Source organism: Thunnus thynnus, chromosome 24, assembly GCF_963924715.1.
Source record: "Thunnus thynnus chromosome 24, fThuThy2.1, whole genome shotgun sequence".
NCBI lineage: Eukaryota > Metazoa > Chordata > Actinopteri > Scombriformes > Scombridae > Thunnus > Thunnus thynnus.
In genome coordinates this window covers 2921392-2942534 of record NC_089540.1, presented here as the reverse complement: position 1 = coordinate 2942534, position 21143 = coordinate 2921392, and the positions used below count along the sequence as shown (strand labels likewise).

At 39.9% G+C, this 21143-nt stretch overlaps 1 protein-coding gene across 10 annotated transcripts in view; it reads left to right on the top strand.

The window, feature by feature from the left end:
• Window positions 1-21143, top strand: part of dmd (dystrophin) — a 322537-nt gene that overhangs the window by 286622 nt on the left and 14772 nt on the right. For all 10 annotated transcript variants that reach the window (XM_067583225.1, XM_067583222.1, XM_067583219.1 and 7 more), the window contains 10 exons: window positions 3190-3251; window positions 3482-3556; window positions 6523-6724; window positions 6816-6901; window positions 7115-7272; window positions 10051-10217; window positions 14403-14514; window positions 16418-16554; window positions 18464-18502; window positions 19416-19481. In XM_067583225.1, the coding sequence (XP_067439326.1) occupies window positions 3190-3251; window positions 3482-3556; window positions 6523-6724; window positions 6816-6901; window positions 7115-7272; window positions 10051-10217; window positions 14403-14514; window positions 16418-16554; window positions 18464-18502; window positions 19416-19481 (1104 nt within the window). The remainder of the gene's footprint in view (window positions 1-3189; window positions 3252-3481; window positions 3557-6522; window positions 6725-6815; window positions 6902-7114; window positions 7273-10050; window positions 10218-14402; window positions 14515-16417; window positions 16555-18463; window positions 18503-19415; window positions 19482-21143) is intronic.

The following is a 21143-nucleotide window of genomic DNA, read 5'->3' as shown; positions in this document are numbered from 1 at the left end:
CTATCACTACGGTATGATGAAGACACAATAACAGAATTTATGTAAGGTGCATGCAATACCAATCTAGAACCGTTTGCTTATTTGCACAATACCAAAATAGAAAATGAAACTTCAGAAATGTCAAACAAGTATTAGAAGAGATCACACAGTTCCAGCAGATGTGTGGGCAAAGCCGAAACCAAAGCCTGAAGGCTTATTGTTCGGCTACTCTTGAAAAGAAACACAATCTCAGGAGCAATATTACTATTTGACTGTAGTTTTACTTTCGGAACAAAAGGGATTAGTTGGAGATGAGGAGTTTCTAACATGTTTAATATAAAGCTCTGGGGAACAGAATACAAAAGTAGTCCGAATTGAAATCCAGATTGTAGGACCATGGTAATAAATTCTGAACTGGGCGTTTGATACACTGATACTGTAACCCTTGACAGTCAAGGCTGGATTACCAACTGACCAGTTGGGCAAAGTGGGCCACTGTGTAGGGCTCCAGAACTTCAGGGGCCCCAAAAGTCCCTGGCTTAAGGCCCAACACCACACCAGCATTTAAAAAAGGGGAATTTTCACTGGAATCATGATCTGTGGATTTGCTCGTAAATATGCACAAGTCTCCCACTTCAAGTCACAAGTCAAGATTTGTGAACTCTGACACACAAATTCTCGCCATTGACCAATAGCAATCTGTCTGGACAGTGCTGACCTTTGAGGGAATGGAGAGCTGAATAGTCCAAATTAGGAGGCAGCTATCGCGGACTGCTGCACAACAGATAACATGCTTTAAGACAATTAGACAGGAGTCGATGGTACCAATAGGAAACTGCGTATTGTCCCGTTAGTGACGGAGCTAATGAGCTTGCTTACTGAATAAACAGAAGGATAGTTCACTCGTTCACTCATTCACTGCTCTCTACAGTAGATACTCCAGTATTTGACTCTATAATGAGCAGTAAATCGAGACCAGGAAGTCTTTTGAGATACATTATCTGCCAAAATGGTAGTGTGTCATTTATATGCACACATATATTCCTTAATGCATGTCTTTAATCCAGTTACCATGCAGCAGATGTGTGGTCAGGTAGTATTGCAGCAAAGAAAAACTGTACCCACACACAACGAGCTGGATCCAGCTGCTCATTTTTCCCCTAGGGCCCCGCAGCAGCTTAACCCGGCCATGTTCACGGTGCATGTAGATATCAAGTCAAGACAATTTATTTTTGTCCATTTCTTGAAGGTGTCATCCTCTCAAGTCTTTGTGCCAGTTTCATTCCCTCTGACAGCCTCATTGTTCTGCGTGTCCTTTTGAAAACTCCAACTGTGGTAAGAAGTGCTTTATTCTAGCCAGCGCGACGGGTCACTGGGAAGTTAAATCGGTTAATTGGTGCTGACCCGCGAGTGGACAGAAACACAATGCAGGACTGACACAGAACATGCAGGACAGTATTCAGCAGGGACATGGAATAATGGGAATGCTGAAGGATTTTAAATTTTTTATCCTGGTACACAAGAAAACACACAAACTGTTTCCTTATCGCGGTTCTGAGGGCGTAAATCACACAAGCAGGCTCCCTTTTTCACCCGTGTACCCGACCTGTTTGGGTGCAACACACACAAATACACAACGGAGTCTCCTGTGAGTGGCGAGCAGCAGTCACGAGGAGAGAATGTGTGAGGGCAGAATGACACAGCAGCCGTCTATCTCTCTTTCTCCTTCTGCTTCTTTTTTTTCTTCTTTCCTTTCTTTCCTCTATCACACTCGTGCACCGCTGTGATGCAGGGAGGATGGAGTCTGTGTGATTTTTTTTTTTGTGCAGCACGAGTGCCACAGTGGGTTGTTATTTTCTAAGATTACAAGATGGAGGAGAGAAAAACACAAACAACAGGATTAATATCAGTGTTGGATTTCAGGGAAACTGATCGAATTCATCAGCAACTGAGATTCATCTCAGTAGAATCCAAAAGCACTTTTCATCTTGTTTTCTTAGTAAGCAGTTCTTACTCTAACCTGCTGCTGTTGACAGGCATATGTCTTAACATTGACCCTACTGTTTCATGTTACAGAGGGTTTAATATATCTATTGTACAAATCAGTGTTCACATCTTCTATACATAAACAAAATGAACAACAACCTTTTGAATTGGTTTTGGCAAATGAGTTAATTCTGTCAGATTTGTTGATACAGATATTTGATATGGGTCCAATACTGACTCATATAGCTGGATCAGGCATCAGTGACAATAGGCTTATCTGGTATCAGATACTGTATTTATTTGTTATATTTTGTTTTATGAAGTTAGGAAAGCAACATTTAAGTCAAGTCTGATGTTGCCTTACACATAAGAGAATGATGACAGTCTCTTCCACACATTGAGGCATACAGCTCATTGATTAAACACTGGTATCGATCAGTACTTGGTATCAGCTGATACCCAAAGCTCAGGTATCTGTTCACAGTTTTAGGTTGTGAATGGGGTTGAAACGTTTTGAAATGGTTATGTTTATGCCTCCACAGATCTTGTCATCGCCTCCGTAGAACGGAAGAGACAAAATGTTATTTGTGACGTTTTTCAAAACACATGACTTTTTAGAATATATTTGTACATATTTTCTTACATCTCTCCTCCCCATCTCATGCGTCACATTGGGTTTTTGACACCTGCTGCTTGTGATCACCTTACATTTTAGCCAATATTACTGTAACATACAGTGTTAACTCTGCCAGAGCTTGAAGGAAATGAAAGATTTTCTCCCACATGGTTCCTTCTATATTGATGTTAAAGCTGAGACTTGGCACTTTAATGTAGTATCCATTACTTTATTTCAAAACTTGTGTTGACACAATACTTCAACTCCTTTTAGTTTTTACTGTAGTTACACTATTACACTATGCAGCATTTAAAACTTTAAGTCTAATACATCAGTCCTCTCTTCATGAATGTTATAATGTTCAGGTTTTATTTCATCTGTTTTAAAGAAGTGTTCTTAGTATTTTGTCCATCCCATTTGTATGAATTAGGGTGGACTAAATATCATCTCTCAGTATAACCCAACACAGTCTGCTTTTGGTGTTAAGTTGATTATTTGTATCCAGACTGACTTGCTGCAAAAACAGCAGTAGAACAAGTTTAAACTCTTGACGTTACAAGCGATCTGAATCCAAGTTGACCGCCATGTCTCTTTTTGTCCCCTTCCAGCCACCAGACCCAGACAACATGCTGGGACCATCCCAAGATGGCCGAGCTCTACCAGTCTCTGGGTAAGACGCACACTCTCACACACACACATACACTAAGTTCCAATGAAGACATGGATTACTTGACTGTGAAACGAGCTGCTGCATCACTTCATAATACATCACAGTGTTGGATGAAGATGAAATGAAGAAATGATGAGGCTGTTAGTTTTGGTTCAGTTAGTGGAAGTAAAATCGGTGATATAAACAGAGACATGTAACTGCGGTATGTCCTTCTTCTTCATGTCTTCCAGCGGACCTGAACAATGTTCGATTCTCAGCCTACCGAACAGCCATGAAACTCAGACGCCTGCAGAAGGCTCTGTGCTGTAAGTTCTCTCTGTGTATATATAGTTTATATCTCCTCTATGTGTCACATTGGGTTTTTGTCTCTTGGTTCAAGTACAATCCTCTCATCATGAGAGCTCATCTCATTGTTTTCCAGCCCTCCTACACTCCTCCTTTGTTCTTTGTTTTCTTGTATCACTCGCCATCTCTCTCTTTTTTTTTTAACTCACCTCATTTGCGGTGTTGTTTGTCCTCTCCATCGTCTCCCCTTCACTTCCTCCTTTGTGTATTCTTTTTTTTTTTTTTTCCTCCGCTCTCCCCCTCCTCCTCTTCTTCTCCTTACTTCTACCGTCTTTGCCTCTCTGCTCTCACAGTCTGTGCATTCGTGTGTGTGTGTGTGTGTGTCCATATGTGTGTTTACTCATCCCTCTCGTCTCTCACCGGTGGATCTGTAAAGTGTGAGCCGCCTACAAGCTGTTATGTGTGTGATATGTTGTAAGGCGTATAGCTGGCTGCAGCCGTATAGCACTGAGGTGCTATTTATGTTACAGAGGCTTTCTAAATATACAAACAAACAGGTTTGGTGATTAACCCTGGCGAAGGCAGCACAGTTATTGAGGATCTTTCTTTTTTTGTTGTTTCTTTAACCCTTTGCTCGCTTTATTCCCTGCAGTAGACTAAGTGGGCATTTCTTTCTTTCTTTCTATTATTGCCGCTGGTTTCTTCTTATCTCTGTCTTCTACAGTCTGAAGAAGACATTAAAATGCAATGTAAAAAAGGGAAAAAGATAAAAAGAGGAAAAATGATGATATTACTGACAGATTTCAAAGATAAAGTACATAATGTCTCAACTCCTTAAAGCTGCACTAATCAATATTTGTATATTAACAACAGATGGATTGTGATGCAGGGCTGAGTGATACATCAACCACATTCATCTCATTAGAATTTTTGTTTTTGCATGATGTGTAAAATGTCTAAATTGTGAAAATCGAGTTATTACAACATGCACAAAACGTTTACTTTTAGTCAAAAAGTAACATAGACGGTGGCTGTTACGTTAGCCACTTTGAGTCAAGACAGTCCCGTAAGCTGGGACATGATTGGTTACACTACATGCTCTCTCTCTGCAATTTACAGGACTGCAGTGACTCCAGGTGGCTATTTTGTAGTGAATTTAATGGGAGTCAATTAAATGATTCAATTTAACAGGGGGACAGCACTGAGAGTCAACTGAACACTTTCCAATCTCTACTTAGTTCAGTGTGTCCATACCTGCCAGGTAGCTAACGCTGGCCAGCCAGCAGCCTGCAGATATCAGGCTGATGACTTATGAAGAGACAAACACCAGCAGATCCATTAGTGAGCAGACTTTTCTGTCCTGTCTGTACTGAACTCATTATTAAACTGGATGTTATGTGCTCTAGCTGAAGCAGTAGCTGTGTGGTAGAACTGTATTTTATGTACTGTATAATGATGATACCCTTGCAGGTGATGCAGGTCTTTCATTAATCTTGCACGGTTGTCCAAAAAATGACATTTCAATCCGGCATTTTGCAGGCAAACAAAAATCAATTAAAATTGTGAATCGATCCCAAGACCTCATCTGTCTCATGTTCAATCACAACAGGCAGCTCTAATAAAAAACACTGTGCACTACATGTCCAGCACCACACAGCAGACCCACAATGTTAGAAACTAGCTGATGAACATAGTGGAGCATTTAGCAGCTAGAGAGCCAAGTATTCTTCTCAGGGGACTGAACATGATAATGGACCTCAATTTAATTCAAGTGAACAGAAACATGACTCAATATGAATATGAATGTTGCTCAGTGTCTGCTGGATGTGTAAATGCTAACATGTTCACCATATTAACTTGATAAGGTGATGATATGTCATGTTGTGTACAGGCCCAAGTGGCCAAAAAGATCAATCAATGCAGCTTTAAGTAGAACCAGAACCTTGAGATTTAACAAAGTGATATTTACTTCATCAGTAGCATCATTATTCTAGGGGCGTCCCTGTAGCTTAGGGGTTAAGATGATAACCATGATGATAATAAAGGCATAAAAATGACCTCATAAATATGTAATTAGTTTGAATTAATTTGAATGTAACCCACATAGCTTTATCCTTCAGTAAGTTGTAGAGCTGATGTTGTTCCATTCATTCACAGCACATCTGTTGTCTCACTTGAGTAGCAGGCTAACGATACTGCTCCTCTACCACACTGAGAACTTTGATTTGAACAAATCTGTACAGATTAAATATTTAATTTAATCCCACATTTCAACTGTAGTTCAAATTTCAAATCTATTGTATAGCAGCAGACCTAATCATCAATAATTGTTCTGCGTGCTTTACTGTACTTGTATATTAGTCATCACTATATATAATAATGTGGAATGGAAAATGTGGAGTCTTTCTTCTGCTGCCCACCACAGTCTATGTTCTTGGATGCACAAAAGGGAAACAGCCGCTTTGCCAAAAGCAAAAGTTGACTTTTTAATTTTGAAAAAGTGAGTCACAAACTTGCAAGAACGCATTTGAGAGGTTCCAACGGTAGATTCCAGACTGAGTAATGAGAGCTCTTCTCCATAAAAGAATATTCAAAAACCAAACATATTCTGTGGAAAAATGAATGTCCAGTTTGCAGCCTTCACGCCATTAATCAAAGTACTGACATGTATGTTTGTAGATCATCGGCCATGCCCAGATCATTGAAAGACCTCTTCTCAGTATTAACACACCTCTCTCCTTTCTCTCTGTCCTTCAGTGGACTTAATGAATGATTAAGATGAATAATGTGATACTTTATTGATCCCTGGAGTGAAGTCACCTTCTCACTACTGTCCTTGTAGCTGCATGGAGCTCAAGGACACTTTGAACATGGAGGGTTTGATCCCAGTTGGTGTGGTTGAAGGACAGTCTCAGCACAGCCTGCCGCCTCAGATATGCATGTGTCTAAAAATCCTCTTGTTGTCCCTCTTTCATTGTGTCTTCAGTGGATCTACTGAGCATGCCGATGGCATGCGAGGTGTTCGACCAGCACGGCCTGAAGCAGAACGAGCAACTGCTGGATATCTCCCAGCTGGTCACCTGTCTGACCAGTCTGTACCAGCGGCTGGAGCAGACCCACTCCCACCTGGTCAATGTCCCGCTGTGCGTCGACATGTGCCTCAACTGGCTGCTCAACGTCTATGACACGTAGGTGGAACACGCTGTAGACACACACACACAGGAGTTTCATTGTTTTAACCAGATTTAACATGTTTTCATGTGTTTTGTTGGTTGTTAGTGGCCGAACTGGAAAGATCCGGACTCTTTCATTCAAAACTGGAATCATTTCCCTCTGCAAGGCTCACCTGGAGGATAAATACAGATGTAAGTTATACAAACTTGAGGGATTTTTGTTGGAGCTCCTATTTGTTGTATCTGCATTTCTCAGAAATAATGTGTTTTGGATCTATTGAAATAAAATGAAAATCAACAAGCCTGCAAACCCAAAACATGTAAATGAGGCATTTGAGTTCTCTCATTCTTCCTCTGTCCCGTCTTTATCTCGTCTGATCCCTCTCTCCCTCTCCTCTCCTCCAGTCTTGTTCAGGCAGGTTGCCAGTGCCACAGGTTTCTGCGACCAGCGTCGTCTGGGCCTCCTCCTCCACGATTCCATCCAGATCCCCCGGCAGCTCGGCGAGGTCGCCTCCTTCGGCGGCTCCAACATCGAGCCCTCCGTCCGCAGCTGCTTCCAGTTTGTACGTGACACTGTCTCATGCAACCGAACACTCGTTCCCAAGTGTTTGGGCCTGAGTTTGATTTGACTTTACACAGTAATAGGGAGTGATAATGAATAGACTTCCTGCATGTCTATTTGTACCAGTGCCTAAGGCCATCCAGATGAAGGCCACATATTCCTACTGCCATGCCAAGTCCATGTGTTTGTTCACGTAAATCAGGTTATTTATAGAAATAAACTGGACTGTCAGTAAGCTTTCCAGAAAATAAAAAGCAAAACATTGATAAAACCAAGGAAAATAAAAACAGGAGAGGGAACACAGACTCCACTAAACAGGGTCAGAGAGAGAGTGTGTGTGTGAATATAAGTGTCAGGCAGGAGAAGTGAGTGACAGACTGCAGGGGATCAAACAAATGATCTCTGACAGCTGCAGAGATGTTGCTGGCATGGAAACATGGAAATTTCTGTGGATGGGCCCAGAAAAAATCTCACAAGCAAATAGGGCAGAATGAACACAATATATGAACCTACCTGCACATGGCTATTCAGATGAAAAGAGCGTGACAGCGCAGAACAGCAAGGAAAAGAAAGTCACCAGCTTTTCAAAATCAGAATCAGCAGCAACATTTAGAGCACAAACAGGTAGCAAATACAGCAAACGCATCACACTTTTTTTTTCTCAAAGGATCCCAGTAATTACAATCTGACTGGATTATCCCTGATCTCAGAGAGATGATCCAGCATTTTTCATGTGTCAAGTCCCTACTTTGGACATAGAATTGAGCTCTTTTTCTGAAATTAGTGTAAAGTAATTGTCCTGTCGGACAAAGGAAATATTGTGGAAATTAACCCTTCACTAAACTACTCACCTGAGGCCTACCACAGCAGGTCTGTCAAACTTTGGATTTCTCCACATGCCAAGGCAATGTGCATGGAGCTGTATTCAGAGAAAATTGATGGTCACTGACTAGAAATGAGAAGCTGCTTTTGTTGACCTCTAGACAAAGGACCCATTGTTTCAAAAATGACTACAAATTTCAAGCAGTAAATCTGGTGCTGTTATCATTGTAAACTGTTTATGTGCTGTGTGAGGATGGAAAGCTTGACAGCTAGCAACAGAGGTGCTCAGCGACGAGTCAATTGAGCACCAAATTGCGATTTCTGGAGATAGTCATAGTCCCAGACAGTATTTGTCATCTCATGCCTACTTGGTTTGTTTGTTATGACATATTTCACACACACACTGATTGACATAGCCACTAATACAAGCCCTGATGTCGTATCAGAGCTGTCAGTATTAAGTTTCGAGGCTGTAATAGCCTGGTTGATTGTTTGTACCTTGAAGCATCACAAACCTTTTCAGTGGCAATAGATGGAATAAAAAGTTGAGAAGTTAGCTTTTATTCTCAGTGATGATGTAGTTTAAACAAAGTCCTTTTTAGGTTCTTATGATCCGTGTACCTCAACACACATCACAGAAACACACACATGCTCACACACTCAAAAATGCACACCCTCAGGCACACACACCAGGTGGACTATCTAATCTCATCTAGCCCTAAAACTGGAGACAGCTTAGCTTCATTCCAGCCACTTCCTCTGGGGAGTCAGGGTACATGTGGGCGAGACAGTAAGAAAAAAAAGAGAGAGAGATGGGGGGGTCAATTCCATGAAAACTCCGAGACCCCAGAGTTCCCAGAGTCCCTGCCGGTGGGAAAACGATGCATCAAGTCTCTGATTATTTTTGTTTCCTGTCTGTTCAACTCTTTTATTTATATATAGACAGGACTGAATATAAATCTCAAGTACAAATAAACACTTAAAAGATAAAGTTAGTGATATTCTACATTTTGGTCATGTTTTAAATTCTACAAAAAGACAAAAAACAACAGTGTGTTACTTTATCTCTCAATACTTTCTGACTTCTCTACCCCATCTGTGGCTATCAGCTCCAAGCCCATTGGGTCCTATGTTAATATTTAAAAACAGCTCACAAATATATAGTTTATTTTTTTAAAAAGCTCAGTAATCTCCTAAAACACCAGGTCACTGTAGTTTTTAACAAACCTTACTCAAACAGGAGAAAATAGTGCATTTGTTGGGGACTATTTTCAGCTGCGGATTAATCCACATTTAGTGCTTTAATGAGTGTATCTGACAACAGGTGTGTGTGAGACTGAGTCAAAATCAACTGTTTGGGTAAGTGTGTGTTCATGGTGATGAAGGAACATGTCACCATGTCATTCACGTGTTTTAATAGTGTTTGGGTAACAGTGGAGCTCTACAGCACAGAGGAATAAAATATATATCAGGTTTTGATACACTGAGACACACAATACTTGTTAGTAAATCAATTCATAGTTGGTTTGGCTCTGCAAATGGGATTTGCTGCTAAAAGAGCAAATATAGAATATCACCAGATTTATCCTTTAAGTAAGGATGGCAGGTGCAGTGGTAAAAGTCAAAGTCAAAGTAAAGTGTTTGCTGACTAAATCGATAATGTAACATTCAAGGTCATTTTTTACCACTTCCACAACCAAAAAACATCATAACACATCAAATATTAACCAGAGTTCTCTCTCTCACTGTGAAACATTTTTTAAGTTTTCATTCTCACAGAAACACACAAAAAAACACACACTTCCTCAAACAAAGAGAGGATTCTGACTCATCACTAACAGATAAGATTGAAAAATATTTCCAACATCTTTTCTGATGATGAGTTTTTTTTATCATATTGAAAGCAACTTTGACTTTTTGTGTTTTCAAACCATGCTTTCTATAACTGTTTTCCCAGGCCAACAACAAACCAGAGCTGGAGGCTGCCATGTTCCTGGACTGGATGCGTCTGGAGCCTCAGTCCATGGTGTGGCTACCCGTCCTGCACCGCGTAGCCGCCGCCGAGACCGCCAAGCACCAGGCCAAGTGTAACATCTGCAAGGAGTGTCCCATCATAGGCTTCAGGTCAGGAGAGTCATACAGTTGCAGCACATCCATTCTTTTTTCATTTTACAAATGTACAAGGCAAGGCAGTAAAATTCAAGATGCTGTACAGAGAACACAATACAAAGTTAAAACAACACAATTGGGAAAAAGCAAGATAAAAGAAATAAAATCTATATAGAAATAAGAAATAATTAAGAAATAAAATATGAGTGAAAGAATAAAAATAAATAGATAAAAAGATTAAAAATAATACAATAATATGAAGACTAAGTTTTAAAAACATTTAGTTAAAAGCGCTTGAGAACGAAAAGGTTCTCAGTATGGATTTAAAAGCTATGAGGGTCGGGGCGTTCCTGACACCATCAGGCAGTCGGTTCCAGCGATGTGCTCCATCATGACTAAAATCTCCTTTTCCTTGTTTAGATTTTGCCCTGGGCACCACTAGCAGTTCACTCCCCAGTGATCTAAGAGGTCTCGCAGGGTTATATTTCTCAAGCATATCAGTCATGTATTCAGGGCCAACTCCATGAAGAGATTTATAAATTAGTAATAAGACTTTAAAATAAATTCTGTGGTTTACTGGCAGCCAGTGTAGAGATTGAGGAACTGAGGTGATGTAGACTGTCCTTTTGGACAGTCTACATCACCTCTTGCGGAATTTTGTCTACATGAACTCTTGCGGAATTTTGAATAAGTTGCAGGTTCTTGATGGTCCTTTTAGGAAGTAATCAATTTTGCTGTAGATAAAGGCATGAATCAATTTTTCCAAATCATGTTTTGTCAAAAGGTCCCTGACTTTGGCTACATTTTTAAGGTGATAAAATTCTAATTTAGTTGTTGCTTTGACATGAATGTTAAAACTCAGAGTCAATTAAAACACCAAAGTTCTTAACCTGCTCTTTTGTTTTTAGTGCCTTGTCCTAAATTTGAGTGTCATCAGCATAACTATGATAGACAAGGGTATTGTTCTGAAGGATGTGGCCAGGTGGGAGCATGTATAGGTTAAACAGAAGCGGGCTGAGAATTGACCCTTGAGGTACACCACAGGGTGAGGGCATGCGTTTTGAATTATGGTTCCCAATGGCAACAAAATAATCCCTGCCCTCCAGCTATGATTTCAGCCATTTTAAAATTGTTCCAGAAAACCAACCCAGTTTTTCAGTCTATGTAAAAGTATACTGTGATTGACGGCATCAAAGGCTGCACTAAGGTCTTAAAACACTAAAATTGATGTCTTGCCTGAATCACTATTAAAACAAATCATTTAAAACCTTTATAAGAGCCGCCTCAGTGCTGTGATTGGCATGAAAGCCTGATTGAAATTGATCAAAATAGTCATTTAAAATTAACAAGCACTGATTTAAAAACTGCCTTCTCTATAATTTTGGCTAAAAAGGGTAAATTTGAGATGGGTGATGCATTCAATATGTTCAGAACATCAGTTTGGAGGATGGAGTTACTAACATTTTTTAAAAAGTTAGTGGGCAAACTTTCAAGACAACAAGTCAGTAATCTCACATCTGATACCGTCAATTTTATTTTCAAAAAAGGACACAAATTCATCACACTTTTCAGCTGTGAGAAATTCAGGAGCTATTTGCAGGGCAGGATTTGTCAGTCTCTTTACTGTAGCAATAAAATGCAAGCATCATTTTTCTTTTTGTTTATGATTCTGGAGAAAAAGGATTGTCTTCCTTTGCAAACTGTATCGTTGTAGGAGTGGAGCGTGCCTTTGTAAATATCATAGTGTATTTGAAGTTTGGTTTTACGCCATTTGCATTCAGCTTTTCTGCGCTCTCTTTTCCTCAGCCTTACACTTGGATCATGTCTCCAGGGTGCTTTTTGTTTATAATACTATAAATATTTCACCGTTGTTGTTTTTTTTGCTGAGCGTTAAGGTTGAAGAGTTCCACACGCAATCTACCTCCTGAGCTGCTCATCTGAATATCAAAAAAGAAGAAATGAGCAGAAATTGGGACCATTTTGCTGTAGAGCATTATATTATTCATCTCATTACATAAAGGGCTATAAAACACAGAATTAATTTCATTTTCAATTTAGCCTAAATTGAAACTGAATGAGAATTATACTCTTGTGTGGTGCAGCACTGAACCTTTAAGTTTCTAGAGTCAGTAGGAATGAACCTGATTTAACTGCACACTGACATCTTTTGTATAATTCTAAAGTCTAGACCATGTATCAGCAGCCTTCCTTTTTAATAAAAATGATTTCTTCTTTGGTATCTTTATACCCCACCATAGTCTATTTTCTAATGATTGAGAGCAAAGACATTGCTTTTTGATTAGTGAGATAATACAGAAGAGTTTTTCATTTTTAAAATAGTGAGCATTCTTGTCCCTGTAGTGTTTTTCCTTATTTAAAGAGGAGGAAAAGAGAAGCAGGATTCTCATATTTCTCTTCATGTGTTGCACACACGCGCACACGGGAATAAAAGTGAGATGGTTCACTAGCTGCACAAAGCTATTCTCTTTATCATGACAGCCAGTGAAGTGGTTCCTACATGAAGCTTCAGCATCTGTTCAAAGAAGCATGGAATTAGTTTCATATTTCTTGCTTTCTTTTGTTTTCTGCTCATCTCAGGCGTCATGCCAGAACCGCTCCTCTTATGTGGCACGTACAAGAGATTTTAAGAGAACTTGATGCACTCATTCATGTCACAAATCCGTGGGTGACCTTTTGTCCTGGGCTTGAACAGATATTTCAGATAGTTGACAATGATGAGAGAAACGTGATGAAACCTTTGATCATCAATCACAAACTGGGGTCTTAGATCTCACTGTGAGAAACATCCATCGATGGTCGATTTAGGGCTTTTGCCACCAAAGCCAGGCTAAATTCAGACATTTAAGACTACATGCTCATCATCAGAATATTACATGAAATGACGCAAAACACACTTGTGAGGTAGCATAATTCCACAGCTACTCAACTACTCCACAACAAAAACATTTTCTGTGCCTCAAGGTCACTTTCTCACACAAGCAATCCTAGTGTTAATGTTAGCATGCTAAGATGGTGAACATGGTAAACATAATGCCAACTAAACACCAACATCATGTAAGCATGCCGATGTTAAAAAGCACCGCTGTGCTGTCCTCACAGAGCAGTTAGCACGGCCTTGTTTAGACCCATCTCACACTGTGTGACACAATGAACTTGTAAGATTATCACTATCACACAGTGTGAAAGCACCATGAGGTTGTTAAGGTGCTTTATAGCATCTAACTTCACATCAAACCAATCCCTCTTAATTTCTGCCACTGTGATGATTTTGTAATTGTTTCGGGCCCCCTGTTACCACTACTGACACTTCTCATCTCCAACAGTAAGTTGTGAAGCTCTGTAGTATGGAATTCCTCTTTTTACTCTTTGGGAACATTTTTGTGAAGGAAATTTGCCCACAAATGAAGCCAAACATAGCGGTTTAGGTTGTTGATTATACTAATTATAACATTTCATGAATGTGCTCCTCCTAAAGTTTGTGCAGTTAAGAGGGTTAAGAAGACAAGAATGTACAAGGTTCATTGTGCACTTGTTCATTGCTCACAAGACTTATAAACCTTTTGTTGGGTGTTGTTATTCCAATAAAAACACATTTGTTCCATTAGTTTGCTCTCTGTCACCACGGTTGAGTTCTGGCTGTGAAAAAGCATGTGGAACTATTTGTCGGCTTAATCTAATTGAGCAGCTGCAGCACAGTAAAGCAGCCGACTTGTACATATGAATGATTGATGATATGATTATAATGATAGAGCTGTAGTCGCATTTGGAACCCCAACCTTTAAAATAGCATTGAAGCCCAGGAGGGCTGTTTTTTAAACTAAAGGTTGGGACCTGTAAAGGGAGGTGTGTCTGCTCCATTGTTGGTGGGCCCCTCCATGACAAGAGCAGTGATAAATTTTAATGAAGAGTCCCAGGGCCAGAGAATAAATTTCTCATTTAGGTCCTGGGCTGAAAGAATTTTAACTACTCCTACTTTGGAGAAAACAGAGCCGTAAATTTTGCTCCTTTATTGATTCGCTCCCTTTCTTTTCCATTTCTGTCTCTCTTCCTTCCTCCCTTTTCCCTTTTTGCTCTTTCTTCTGCTCTACCCTGACATCTATTTACACTCTTTTCTCATCACTCTTCCTCCTTTGCTTTCTTGACCTCCCTCCTTCGCTCTCTCTCTCTCTCTCTCCACAGATATCGGAGCCTGAAACATTTCAACTATGACATTTGCCAAAGCTGCTTCTTCTCCGGTCGCGTCGCCAAGGGACATAAGATGCAGTACCCCATGGTCGAGTACTGCACTCCGGTATGAATATATATTTCTACTCTGCTATGTGCAAATGAAATGTAAATTTAAAACGGTGAAGATGTGAATTTAAGGTGCCAGACTTACTGAAAATAGTTTCTCCTCTCCTGGTTATGACATGAAAATCACTCACACTATCAGATCTGCTAAAACTTCACCTCAATAAATGAATATTGCAGATTGGAGTGTGCAGATGTTTTCTTGCCATCGTATCATAGCTCCTACACCCTCAATAAGCCGTTATTTAATAAGCAGTGATCTTTGTATAATGGATGTCCTCCAGTTATTAATGCTAATAACTCTGTTTACCAACTAAGATTCATATCTCCAACAAACATGAGTGAAATTATAATATATATTATATTCTTATAAAAAAAATTCTGTCACAGTTTCCCAAATGTCTTGTTAGATAGTAGTTGGCTATCACAAAACAACAGAAAAGTAGAAAATCCTCACATTGAAGAAGCTAGAACTAGTGAGTGTTTTGGCATTTTTGCTTGAAAAAAATGAAAATATCCCAAATATTCTATATGTATCTTTTTTTTTTATCCACCCCTTTGTGAAAGTCAAAAAATTTTTAAGTTTTTTACAGCTCATTTTACAGCAGTATTCACAGTGTTGATTAAAGTTGCACTAATCATTATTTTTATATAAAAGGAGTAGTTGCACAGTTTGGAAATTTCACTTATTTGCTTTCTTGCCTACTCTTGAGAGTTAGCTGAAAAGATCAATACCACTGCACACAAAATATGAAGCTAAACCCAGGAGATGGTTAGCTTAGCTTAGCACAAAGACTGAAAGCAGGTTAAACGGCTAGACTGGGTCTGTCAAACAGAAATGTCATGTTTGTGGTTCTATGTGGAGTTCTGTGCTTTAACTAGATTTAGAGTTAATGATGGGTGGTTTCTCTTTGACCGTTAAAGAGAGCCAGGTTTGCTGTTTCCCCTATTTCCAGTCTTGCTGTGCTAAGCTAAGCTAATTGGCTTGCTAGCTCTAGCTTAATAATTAATGTACCAACATGAAAAATATATCAATCTTCTCATCTAACTCTTAGCAAGAAAGCAAATGCGTGTATTACCAAAAATCTTCAATTCTATGGAGTGTTTTAGCAGCTCATTGTTTTGGTTTTTCAGCCCAAAACTTAACTGTTTTGTGTCAGTCTTTTAAATCTTATCAACACAATTTCCAGCAGCAGGCCACCAAGCCACTATACACTGTTTTATAGGCTATGTGTATTTCTCTCAGTAAGAGGAGAACAAAACTGAGCTAAACAAGTGGACACAAACATGACTCCAAATGAATGATAATGTTGCTCTGTGTCTCCTAGGTGTGTTAATAGGCATCTGTTTGCTAACAAGTTTCCACTTTATATAACGACATGAAATGTGAATGTTGTGCTTACTGTTTGTTCTGCTGCCCCGAGTGATAATAAACTATTGTTGCTTGTTTAAATTCCTGGAATATGACAGTACCCTGGTGTCTTTTAGTTGTGTTTCTCCACAGTAAACCCTGCTTCAGTGCTAAACCAAGAGCTTTCCTCTGGTGTAGCAGTAGACCTGAAGCTGTATTCTAGTGAAAAGAGAGGGTTAAATAGTGATGTCTTCAGCCCAGGCCTGAGGCTAAAATAAAGACACTGAAGCTCTGGCTGAGAGTCATAAATCTGTTTCCTCTTTCTTGTAACTGTAATGGCACACTCAGACCTGACAATGAGGGCATTAACTTCACTGACTGGACGTGTGAATAAAGTCAAAGGACTTGAAATAAATGAGCAGCGTTTTCTAAAAGGTGTGTGAGTGTATGTGTGTGTGTGTGTGTGTGTGTGTGTGTGTGTGTGTGTGTGTGTGTGTGAGCCCCACTCCCTCTGGAGTTAACAAAGCCACCTTTGTGCCCCGTCTCTCTCCAGACTACATCAGGGGAGGATGTCAGGGACTTTGCCAAGGTGCTGAAGAACAAGTTCAGGACCAAGCGCTACTTTGCCAAACACCCACGCATGGGCTACCTGCCTGTCCAGACCATTCTGGAGGGAGACAACATGGAAACGTGAGTATCTCTCTCTCTCACAGACACATCAGTTGTGATTGATACCTCATATTGTGGAAGGATGTGAGATAAGGTAGTTTGACATTTCAAGAGTCAAGAACTTTGAGAGGAAATCACTGAATTTTTCAAATAAATCTAGAATTTATAAATATAAATAGGGCCTGACTGATACTGGATTTGATCAATTTGATCTGGTATGTACTTAACAGGACAATTTACGGTTAAATAAACCACTGGGTCTTGTGCAAGAACTAGTGAAACAGCTGAGCCAATTACAGTGGAGCATGACAACAATAGCTCAACAAATGGAAACAGCTTCTCCAAGAAATCCTGATGTTTTATGGATGTAACATGGAGATGATATCAACCCACCACTATTTTATTCACAATTCTGCTGTATATCAGTGATCACATTATATCTTCACTGATGTCATACAGCTGTATTTGCACTGTCATACATTTCAAGAGTAAAACAGTAAAATATTCCAACATGTCCTTCCTAAACAGACAGAATGGTGGACCAGCCTAGTGTGTGTGTGTGTGTGTGTGTGTTTGTGTGTTTTATAGCAGCCTGGTATCATTTGCGTGTGATTCAATCAAAGTGAGCACAGTAACAGTCACGTATAATGCCATCTCTGTCACACATACATATCAGTCCTGCTGCCTTCAGATGCTGCAGGGATTTAATAAAGTGAAGGAGCGGCTTTTCATACAGTATAAACTGCTGCAACAACAGATAATGCAGCACATAACATTAAAATATTATATGCTACATTAAATGTTATTTTAGAATAATGATTTAAAGGCATCCTCTGGTTAGAAAGTGTTTCATTAAAACAGTTTATTCAAGCATTATTCTGTTATTGCTGCTCATTCGCTCTCTTTAGTCTGCTCTTGTTTACAAAAATCACCAGATCGGCAGCGGAGTGACGTTGCACCAGAAAAAGATGTGGTTCTGTCACATGTTCTCAGCACAACATCTAAGACCCAATTTCCATCAAAATACCAACAACTCATTTTGTGCCGCCTCTCACTTGGAACACTCCTCTTGGAGCAAATGTTATCAGAGGCTCACTGTCTCTAAATGACCTCAACCATACAGTATATATGCTATTTCTATACAGTAACTTCTTGTTAATTATTGGCTGTTACTATATACCTACTATAAGCTAAAGTCAGTATCAACTGTTCATGATTATTGGAATCCAGTTACCCTTAACACCGCTATTGACTAAAGATACATACAGCAGTTAGCAAGCAAATCAATAATAATGTATGTATTGGCACCTAAAGAGGAATGAATGTCTCAGTGTTATTCAAGGCCAACTGTTCAATACTGTAGAGCAGATATGGATATATGAAATGTAGTGCTGTGAGAAGCTTATTGTCAAAGAAAGAAGGAAAAAGAACCCAATATTTTAAAGCTTTTATACAGTTATGGTCTGTAAGTGATGAATGAAAGGCTTATATGAGTGTTTAAACATGTGCACACACAAGTCTACACATGCACTCGGTATTTTTATATAGGATTAATGTGCTGCTGTGAATTATGTGTCTGTCCTACAATGCAGCAATGCGCACACACAGCCTTTATATTGTGTTTGTGTGTTGTTTGATACCTCACATCATATGATTGCTGTATTATTCCTGAAAAGGTTTGCTCCTTTTACTGACAGGTCAATCAATAATCAATAGCTTATCAATGCTGATGGTTTGTGTGTATGAGCGCCCGTGCTGTACCTGTGCACAATAACTCATATTTGATCACGCTGTATTGTTTGTGTCAATCTGGTCTCACAACTCCCCCTGTTGGCCCCCGCTGCTTTCCATGCTTTAGCTCCCATCATGCCTTGCTGTGCTGTGTCCTCCCACTTCCTGTGTCATCATCTCACGTTTTTTTGTCTTGCAGTCCTGTCACTCTGATCAACTTCTGGCCCGTAGACCATGCGTGAGTACCTGGCTTGCACATGCACACACACACGCACACACACACACACACAGCACCTGTACATTCTCAGTCTCATGTTCAAATATTCTCTCTCTCTTCTCTGTTCTCTCTGTCAAACATGATACATGATTTCCTTCTCCTCTGTTAATCATACACACATTCTTTCTGTCAGTCTCAAACACACAACACACACTCACCTCCACTCATTTCATACTCATTGTGCAGTGTCATGTTGTTTGTAGTTCTGGTGGGTTCACATCTCACAGTTTCTTGCTGCTGCTTGACCCCACATCATCCTGCAGATCTGTGATTCACGATGAGTCACTCCACTGATATTAAACATGCTGGTAGCCTTGTACAATAATGACATCATTGTTAAAGGGCAGGTTGACAATTTTCAAGTCTGTCTTCGAAGAATAGTCAGGTGCCCATATGAACACAGTTTCTTACTTTTGGATCATCCTGACACTTTCCTGGCTCTGAACAGATAAAACACAACGTCAAGGTGCCCTTGTAAAGGGAAGTTTTCAGGATTTTAAAGAGTCAAATCCTAATTTTTCAAGGACTAAAACACTGCAAGAGAAGTTGTTCGATCCTTAGAGACTCCTGGTTAATGATCTCAAAATACTGATCTTTCCCTCAGCAGACGAGGTGTGAGATCTTAGATCCGACATGTCTTTTGAAGTAAAGGCAAATGTATTCCAAGCCGGGAGTACAGGATACAAGCAGGGAGCTTATTTACAGAGCATCTCACACCGCCACACATCTGTGCCTTGTACTGTCGCTCCCCTCATAGCTCTCCTGTGGATTCATGCTGCTTGTGCATGTGTGCGTGTGCATCAGGATTAATGAGTCCCTCCCGCTTGGATTCACGAGCTCTATCTCTCTCCCTCTTTCTGTTTCTCTCTCACAGGCCTGGATCGTCCCCTCAGCTCTCACATGACGACACACACACTCGGATCGAGCACTACGCCAACCGGTAACACACTATCTGCATTCAGCAGCGGCTTCTTGCAGCATAGGCTCATTGTGTTTGTGAACAGGACGCGGGAAAGTAACCTTCCCTGTGCTCTACTTTCTGCATTCCCTGCTGCTGTCCTCAACCCTACGAGCGTTGCAGATAATGGCTCCTCCAGAGAGCTCTCCCAGACACCAGGAACATTTTGATTGATGTGATTTGGAATAATGAATTTGGAGAAAATGCTAAAGCGCAGCACACTTCCTGCATTGGGATGCGTGTCTTTCCCCCGCTGTGTTCATGCAGCCGCTAACTCACGGGGGATCAGTTGTCCTAATTCTTTGCTGATGCAGTTCTGGGGAAACTTTCGGTCAACATTCTCATATTTATTTCACTTAATAAATCTAAAAGTTGAACACAACAATCATTAAAGAGCTTTGGGTATTTTTAACGCTGTTAATCACCAATTAAAAGAGCTTTTACCTTGAAAAAGTCAGATTATTCCCCACACACCACGGTTTGAAATTCACAGCAGATTGATGTTCAAATCAATCAGCAGCTTTAAGTAATTTGTTTTCCCTCCCCTGTTCACAACCCAGTGAGTCTATTTTAGTCATTTAGTGTGAGTAATCTTATTAAATGCTAACAATGAAGATGTGAAGCTACCTTTCAGGCACATGTCATATCCAGTCAGTTTTCGCTTGTTTGGTTGACACAAGCTTTAATATAGAGGACAGTTCATGTCAGATATCTTCTATACAACACTGACCATTGAGTTGAAGGTACAGGAAACTTGATTTAGAATTGTTTTTCTTCCAAATCTGTATTATTATACTGTGCAAAGCATTTGACATCACAGAAAACAACACAAAAAAGTGTATTCTGATATTTCTCATGGAAGTCCATATGCCAGGATGGTATGGATGCTACAATTAGATGCAAATAAAATCAAGAGGATCATGATAATGACCTCAAAGCCTCACACAACAACAAATCCACATGTCTAAGGTTACTATGGCAATACACAAACATGGCACACAGTGTGATGCTTAAGCCAGATGAGTCTCAATGACCAGAACAGAACATTGATGGAACACAGAGCATCAATAGGCTAAACCTGAAGACTGAGACCACTTCAACAGCCCCAAATGCATTACAAAGTCTGTTTCACCATGCGTGTAATTGAGACAGGCAGAGAGAGAGAGAGGCTTTAAGGTGCTCCTAAAACAGCTGTAACAGTAACACGTGTAGATAACTCAAAAGATCATCACTCATTTCATTAGGAAAAAAACTCTGCTGCTGCATCGCCTCCAGAACTAAATTGTTTACCACTGAAGGTAGTTTTGTATCCAATTCTGCTGAAATTGATGTTGCACACAAACATCTCTTTTCTCTGTCATTTGTAAAAAGCTACTCGGTGAAGGATTTGTTCAAGGTACATGTTTCTGCAAAACCATCTGAGAAGTCGTCCTTGGAAACTGTTTGGAAAAGGGCAGGCTCTTTCAAAAAATACCTGGCAGGTGATTGGATGAACCATCTGTCTATCACAGCTAACTTCAACCAATCACATCAACAAACCATATGATGTAGTATTGACTGACAGTTGATGACATTTCTAAGAGTTAATGTCACAAACATAATTGACATCTGTGTAGCCACAAATTCATAATTTAGTGTTTCCTG